The sequence below is a fragment of the Aedes albopictus genome, chromosome 2 (assembly GCF_035046485.1).
Source record: "Aedes albopictus strain Foshan chromosome 2, AalbF5, whole genome shotgun sequence".
Taxonomy (NCBI): Eukaryota; Metazoa; Arthropoda; class Insecta; order Diptera; family Culicidae; genus Aedes; species Aedes albopictus.
In genome coordinates this window covers 392,150,458-392,158,755 of record NC_085137.1, presented here as the reverse complement: position 1 = coordinate 392,158,755, position 8,298 = coordinate 392,150,458, and the positions used below count along the sequence as shown (strand labels likewise).

At 37.7% G+C, this 8,298-nt stretch overlaps 1 protein-coding gene across 1 annotated transcript; it reads right to left on the bottom strand.

Annotated features, from left to right (window-relative positions):
* Window positions 1-5,352: 5,352 nt before the first annotated feature.
* LOC115270100 (uncharacterized) lies at window positions 5,353-6,754 on the bottom strand. The gene is made up of 4 exons (XM_029879099.2): window positions 6,369-6,754; window positions 5,878-6,294; window positions 5,565-5,812; window positions 5,353-5,498 (listed from the first exon to the last, which is right to left on the bottom strand). Exons 1-4 carry the CDS (start codon window positions 6,412-6,414, stop codon window positions 5,451-5,453), a joined length of 759 nt encoding a protein of 252 aa, XP_029734959.2. The 5' UTR covers window positions 6,415-6,754; the 3' UTR covers window positions 5,353-5,450.
* Between the last annotated feature and the right edge of the window lie 1,544 nt (window positions 6,755-8,298).

Below are 8,298 nucleotides of genomic sequence, written 5' to 3'. Positions count from 1 at the left end.
TGCCAGGAGGTATTTTCGAAAGTATACCTGAAGAAATTTCTGGATGAATTCCTGGAGCAATCTTTGAAAGAAAACCTGAAAGAATCCCTGGATGAACCCTGGGAGAAATTTCCAAAGAAATCTCTTCAAGAGTTCCTGGCGGAATCCTTAGAAGATTTTTGCAGCAATTATTCAAAAAATCTTTGTAGGAATTCCTGGATGAATCCTTGAAGCAGTGTCTGAAGGAACTTCTGGACAAATTCCTGGCGGAATCCCCGGATGACTCGCGAATTCCTGGAGAAATCCAGTTCTTGGAGAAATCCTTGGAGAAATGTCTGGAGGAGTTGCTGAAAGAATTTCTGGAGAAATACCTGGAGTATTTCCTAGAGGAGTCCCTAGGAAAAATTTCCGAAGACATGCCGTGAGAAATTCGTAAAGCAGATTCTGAAGGAATCCCTAGAGAAATCGTTAGAGGAAGAATCCCAGACAAAATCCATGAGGAAATCCCTAGAGGAATTCCCGGAGGAATTCTTGGATGAGAAATTCCTGGAGGAAACCATGGTGGAATTCTCGGAGAAATCCCTAGAAAAAATCCTGGAGATATTCCTGGACGAATTTCTGAAGCAATTTTCGGGAGAAATTGCTGTAGGAAATTTTGGAGCAATTCCTATATAAATTCCTGGTGAAATCCCCGGAAGAATCCCCAGAGAAATCCATAGAGAAATACCTTGAGGAATTTCTAGAAGAGTTCATGGAAAAACTCCCGGAGGCATTTCTGTAGGAATTCTGGACGAATTCCTGAAAAAAAAAACCAAAGGAATTCCTTGAGGAATTTCTGGAGGAATTCTTGCGAAAATCTCAGGAGGATTTCCAGGTGGAATTCCTGGGGAAATTTTCTGGAGAAATTGTCACAGAAAATTCTGGAGGAATTACTGGAGAAATAGTTTGATCAATTTCTGAAGGAAATCCTTGATTAATTCCTGGAGAAATTCCTTGATCCATTCTTGAAATTATTCCTGGAGGAGTTCCTAGAGGAATTCCTAGATGAAATCCTGGAGAAATGCCCGGAGGAAACCCTATAGAAATCCCTGAATGAACTGTTGGAGGAATGCCTGAAGGTATTCCTGGAGTTTTGTCTGGAGAAATTTCTAAAGGAATACCTAGAGCAAAACCTGGAAGAATTCACAGGCATGCCTCTAGCCTGTAGGAATCCCTGCACGAATCTTTAGAGGAATTACCGGAGAAATCTTTTCGTAATTTCTCGGAATAATCATTGGAGGAATCCTTGGAGGAAACTTTGGAGCAATTCCTGAAGGAATCTCTAGAGAAATTTCTGGAGGAATCCCGGCAGGAATTCCCGGAGGCATTCCTGGAAGACTTTTTTTTATAGAAATCTCTGCAGAAATTCTCAGAGGAATCCTTGGAGAAATTCCTCGAGTAATCCCTGGGGGAGTTTTAGGAGGAATCCCTTGGGAAATTCCTAGAGGAATCGCGGTAAGAACTCCTGAAGAAATCCCAGGAGGAATTCCTGAGGGAATTTCAGGTGGAGTTTCTGAAGAACTCCCAGGAAAAAAAACTGAATAAATCCCAAATGGAGAATCCTGAAGGAATCCTATGAGAGTTCGTAGAGGAACTCCTGGAGGAATCTCTGTAACAGTTCCTGAATTTCAGTAGGAATCCCGAGAGGAATTTCTACAGGGGATAGACAAAATGATCGGGACAGGCAAAATTTTCACTTTTCAAAAAGTGTTCAACTAGCTGTAACTTTTCGAAAAGTGCTCCAAATATTCTCAATTTTTACTGTAAGTTCATCAACTAGATGTGTATCAGTGGTCCAAAATTAGAAAATATCGGGTTATTCTCCATGAAGTTATAAAGATTCTTGAAAAAGGTAAAATTATCCGATAGTCAACTTTGAGCTGTTATATCTCCGGATTCAATGAACCGATTGAAATGAAATTTTGACCATTTATGACTTATATAATGAGCTATGAAAAATCATTGACTTAACTTAATATTTTTAACACGGAAGAAAATTATAACGATTAGATTATTTTTCTAATAACACACCAAATTTTTCAAAATATCACCATTGTTTCCAAATTCAAGATGCAAATTATAGTTCATTCAATTTTCCTTTAATTGACTTATATATAAATGTGTTTTAAAGGAAAGTAACAACATAGCCAACTATAAATTGAAAAAGTTTTAAAATGCATATTAAAAATGGACCAATTTACAAAAAAATCGAGAAAAAATTAAAATCGCTATAATTTTGTCTCTTGTTAAAAATTTCAAGTTAAGTCAAATGTTTTCCAGAGTTCATTATAAAGGTCATAAATAGTCAAAATTTCATTTCAATCGGTTCATTGAATCCGGAGATATAACAGCTCAAACTTGGCTATCGGATAATTTTACCTTTTTTAAGAATCTTTATAACTTCGTGGAGAATAGCCCGATCTTTTTCAAATTTAAGCCACTGATGCACAACTAGTTGATGCACTTACAGTAAAAATTTAAGAATATTTGATGCATTTTTCGAAAAGTTACAGCTAGTTGAACATTTTTTGAAAAGTGAAAATTTTGCCTGTCCCGATCATTTTGTCTATCCCCTGTACATGATAACAGAATTAACCAATTTTCGTGGTAAAGTGGAACAATACAAGAAATGAATAATTTGTTTGAATTTTGCTCATTTTAGATTAACATTTTCTTAGCGTGTAAGGGAATCCAAAAACAATTTCTGATGTCCTGAAAAAAATCCTGAAAGTCCTGAAAGAATTCCAGGAGAAATTCCTAAAGGAATCCCAAGAAGAGTTCCTTAAGCAATTTCTAAAAGAATCCCTAAAGTTGTTGCTAAAAGAATTACTGAAGAAATTCTCGAGTGAATCCCTGAAGGATTTCCTGAAGAAACCCCATAAGGAATCCTGGAAGCAATCCATGAGAAGTCCCTGGAAAGCTTCCTTAGCGAATTTCTGAAAAAAAAAAAATTCTAAAAGAATTTGAAAAATGGCGCTTGTTTAAAACAATAAAACGCATGGTTGATTTTCAAACTGAGAATATACTTATTCCAGTTTATCGATAAAAACAACCGATTACCATAATTTCATATAATGTCAAAAATTTCATTTGTTTCAACAAAATAAAATCATAAACATGGTCCGAAAGCACTCACACATCTATAAAATGCTTACCCCAACATCGCCACAACGAAGAAGGTGTAGCAAATCCATCACGCCAACTTCCAAGTGCAGCTTCGGTCGTGATGGATAACGCGCAGGTACCCACGAAAGCATCCACAAAAAGTTGATCTGTTTCGCCCTTTTTGTCTTTTTTTTAGTCGTTCTCCTCCCCATCCGCTTACCGACGGTCTAAAAATAGATTTCCGAGCTGCCGCAGTTGCTGCCGTTATCAACACAATCACATTCCGGGTTTGTTAGTGACAAAAGTGCAGTCGTTTGAATCAATCCATTATTTCATGTTGAAAATACCATATCTCTGTTTGATTTAACAAACTGTCAAAAATTTCGACAAATTAAAATATTTGTATTATCAAACAATAGAACAGTTAGAACAGTTCAGTTTAAACTAGAAATCAGTTTGTCGCTATAGTAAACTGAAAAATCGGTTGATTTGAACTGTGTTTACAATTTATTCTTCTGCGTGTAAAGCTTGTTCAATTTTTCAAGAAATTTCTGGATTAGGTATTTTTTTAAATAATATCAGCTAAATTTTTCGGAAAGAATTCCTGGAAGAAATCCCTACATAAATGCTCCGAATAATTTCAGATGAAACTATTGGTTTAATTTCTAGCCGAATTATTGAAGGAATATATGGAGAGAACCCTGAAGAAATCTCTGAAGGAATACCGTCGGAAATACCTTAAAGGATCTCTGGAGATCCTGAAGGAATCCTCATAAAAAAACACTGGAAGAACCTCTAAAGATATATCATGACAAATTCGGAGGAATGTCTGATGAATTCCCTAGAAGAATCTCTGGATGCATCCATGATGGAATCACTATAGGAAGCTTTGAGAAAATTCCTGGGGGAATTCATCGATGCATCCTTGCAGTAGTATCTGTCAAAATTCTAAAGGAATCGTGGAAGAAATTCCTGCAGCATTTCTTGGAACAAGCCCTGCAACAATTAATATCTGGAACCCCGCAAGAAGTCCATGGAGGATTTCACGAAGGAAACAATTCTGGAGAAGTACCTTGAGGAATTTCTAAAGGAATTCCTGGAGATGTTCCTGAAGAAATACCTGGAGGAATTTCTGAAAGTGTCGCTGGAGGAATTCATAAAGTAACCCTAATGCATTTTTTTTCTCTTAGCATGACTTGGTTTGAATCAAATACTAAACATTTGTGAATATTTAGCTATTATACTCTATAGCAGCATATGTTTATGGAAAGTTCTTTTATTTCCTTATCGGAAACAGTTTTAGCATGTCTGGAAAATTTGGAATGTAGTTTTTGAATTCCATAAATGACAATCACAAAATTAAGTTACTCAACCAAGCTTGTTATCTGGTAAAATTTTATTATAAGAATGAAGTCGTGCACTTTGAGAATCAAGTAGAGAATTATTTGGCGAAATTTCTTGTGGGTTTCGAGAAAAAATAGTTTGATAATTATTGATAAAACCCTAAATTGTTAGAATAGTTTATTTCTTGAGATATTTTATTTGGAATTCTGAATTATTGATAATCTTGAGTTGGCTTGAACCAAAAGAAAATTATGGCGGCGATGGGGCGCTCCTTCAGGAATTTCTACAGTTCGTCCTTTAGAGATCCAGGATTCCTCCTGGTATTCCTTTAGGAAATCCTCCTGTAATTCCTTCCGGGATCCCTTTGGGGATTCCATCTTGAAATCCTTCCGGGATTCCTCCTTGAGTTTCTTCGAGGATTCCTTCTGGAATTAATTCAAAGATTACTCCATAACATCCTTCAATGATTACTCCTGAAAATCTGTCGGATACAAACTCGAATTTATTTGGAAATTCCTGCTGAAATGTGTTTGGGGATTCCTGCTAGAATTCTTTCGGAGATTCCTTCTGGAATCCCTTTGAGAATAGAATTATTCCAGAAAATCGTTCGAGATTCCAAGTTAAATTTGTTACGGAAATTCCTTCTAGAATTCCTTCGGAATTCCCCAGGACTTCCTCTGGGATTCCCCCTGGCTTTCCTTCGGGGAATCCGGGGAACCTTTGAAGGTTTATCCAGGAATTCCTAGCATAATTCCTTTAAAATTTCAATCAGGGATTTCTTCGGAAGTTTCTTCAGGGATATCTCTACGATAGACTTTCGAACTACCAGGGATTCCTGCGGAAGCTCCTTCATGCATCACAAGGGTTCCCTTGTGATTTTCCTTAGACTATCCAAAAGCGGCGCCCCTATCGCATACATTTTTTTCCTTGTAATACTATTTTATTTCGCTTACTCATCTATTCACATTTTTTTATTCATTTCATTAAATTACACTCGCCTCAACTGGATTCTTCGGCTCCAAATCAATGTACTGTAATTGAAATATGAGAATTAATACCTCAATTGACAAGTTTCATCTAATTATGTTCCCGCTTACCTTGGCACATGGGTTGATCTTCATCAACGGCTTGTAGAACACATATGCCAATTCGATGATACCGGTTGCTTTACAGACGCCGAGTTTCTCTGAAACGCAGTTGCGGTAATCTCTCAACTCGTAACATTGCTCTTCGTTGAGTTTGGACAGGATCACCGTTTTGGCGGAGCTGGGGAACATGCTGGCACATTCCACAGCGTAGTCTGCCAAACTTATCATGCACTTTTTGTATTCTGGGCGATCGAGCTCTGGAATTTCAAAGACAATTGATTATTATTTCGGTTTGTATTCACCCCCAACCATCTGAAATTACTGAAAAAGATCTCTCCATGGCCCTTGCAGATCAGGTTCAACGCTTCCGGGACCATGTTGAACATGACATCCCAAATCGCCAACTCTTCTTCATCACAGCACTTCCGGAGCAGATCGAACATCGGATTAGCACACTGCATCAAGGATTGGTTCAGCTGGGGACAATAGGTATCAAAATATTGAACCCGATTTGAGTCGTCTAGCTGATCAAAACCATCGAAAAGCCCTTCCAAATCCAAAAGACTACCGAAGCACATCGGTGCGTACATATACTCGGCCATCAACTCTTCGAACGTTTCCGACGATCCCGTTTGCTGCAGACAATCACTTTCTAGAGATTCGACCAACTCCATAGTCATCTCTTCGGAAGATGAGGAGGAGGCATTGATGAAGGTGGGTGATCCATCCACTGCAGATGCTGTTGGTTGGGAGAATAAAATCAGATGTCAGGTCAGAGACATGGAAATTTTCGAATTTCATAATGTAACTTACCGTAAATGGCCACTGCCAGCGTAACGAGTATCAACTTCGCGGACATGTCTTCAGAACTGAATTGAACGATTTAAACACAATTTCTGCTTTTAAACCCATTTACTGATAGTCGGGGAGCGCACCAGTTGTAAGCAGTAGATCGGTGATTTTTGTGATGTGTGTCGTTTTCTTTCTGCTCTTGATAAAGTGGATTGAAGATTATAAACCGTGCAGAAGCAGTCCAATTAGTTCAAATTTTCTAAACGATTACGCACATCATAGTTCAGATCCGTATTATTTTCTTTAGTTGTGATGTGTATACTTTTCATCGTTAAATATGGTGAATTTTTTTTTCGGAATTTCCAATGTTTTCAAGAACTGTGTTATCAAATAGAAGCAAACTTATCTGCTTAAGTAGTAAAGTTAGTAAAGGTGAATCACAACTGGGAAACTTCTGAAAAAAAAAAAAACTTCAGTAAAGTGTGACAACCCATGCAAAAATTTCAGAGGTCTCATGCAAAAAGTGTGATATAAGGGGGAGATAGGGGGATTTAAAATGTGCAATTTTTGTCTGACGTAATTTATAGACGCTCCCTTATTAGTTTTTCGTCGAATCTCGGCAATTTTCTCTGCAAGATTATCGGTGGGCCCACGCGAAAAAAAAACCTTACTTACCTAACCGGTCAGGCTAAGGCCTGAGTGTCCTCTGCTGCACGTACATAGGAGTCGCTCCATTGGCTGTGCCGTGCAACTCCAGTTCCGCGAATCGTCCTACACTTGAATGAACTATCTACCTCGCTGCACTACAAGTCTTATTGAACCGGTCGGATGGTTCTCGAGAATCATTTTAATCAGGTTACTATATAACATTCTCAGGCCCGGATTAAGGATTTTGGGGGCCTGGGGCCAGAGCGTATGTGGAGGCCCCTCGGAGGTACAAATACCATGAGCAAATAAGTTATTTTTTTGTTTTTGTTAATGTTTAGCAAGCAAAAAGGTTGTTGTGGGGGTCCCTAAAATGTGGAGGCCCAGGGACCTGCCCCCCCCCCCCCTTAGATCCGGCCGTAGACATCCTGATGACGTGACCCGTACACCGTACTACCCTTATTCGCATAGGTGACGTAAACGCCACATAGGTCAAAATCCACTTTTTCAACTTAACATATCCTACACCAAGTATAGCATATGCTCCAATAATTAAAAACATGTGTTTGTTCTAAAACATGTGAGTTACACTGAAAAGAACGTTTGGACGTAACCACCATATGGTCGCAAAACTGACATCTGTATATTGCGCTTTGCAAAGATTTTTAGACTTTCAGCCATATTTGATAAAACGTCAAAAACATTGGCACAGCACAACATATCTAAATACCAAGGTAAGATATTCCCGCAAATGTCAATAACGAGACCCACTAACACATCTGCGTTAGTTATGAAAAGTTTGTGATTTTACTCTAGAATGTCCTTATTTCTGCAAAATTTGTAAAGTTTTATTAGTTTGAACGTTTCTAAATGCTGTAAAACTATGTTTAGAACCAATTAAAAAAATGTTGTCATTGATTTTCAAATGGCGATATTTTCTGATTTATTGCATGGAAGTCACTTTTTATCTACTGAGATGCCTTTTAATAATGGCCTCTATGATGTGAGAGCCTAATTTCTCATAAAAGTTTGCTAAATAGTGATGCGCCCATACAAATCTGCCCAAATTTCATAACTATTTTTTGCTTTTTTCCTTTTCTCACTAATACATGAATAATAGTTGGAGTATATTACCTTGGTATTTAGATACGTTGGGCACAGCAGTTTGATGGCATTTGTTGTCATTTCCGTTGTCAACATTCGTTTTCATTTTTTGTTTGTTTACGATTCGCTACATTTACATTAAGTGCCTCGTTCAGTGCTCAATCTGAACAATTATTATATTATTTGTAGTTTTGTGATTAAA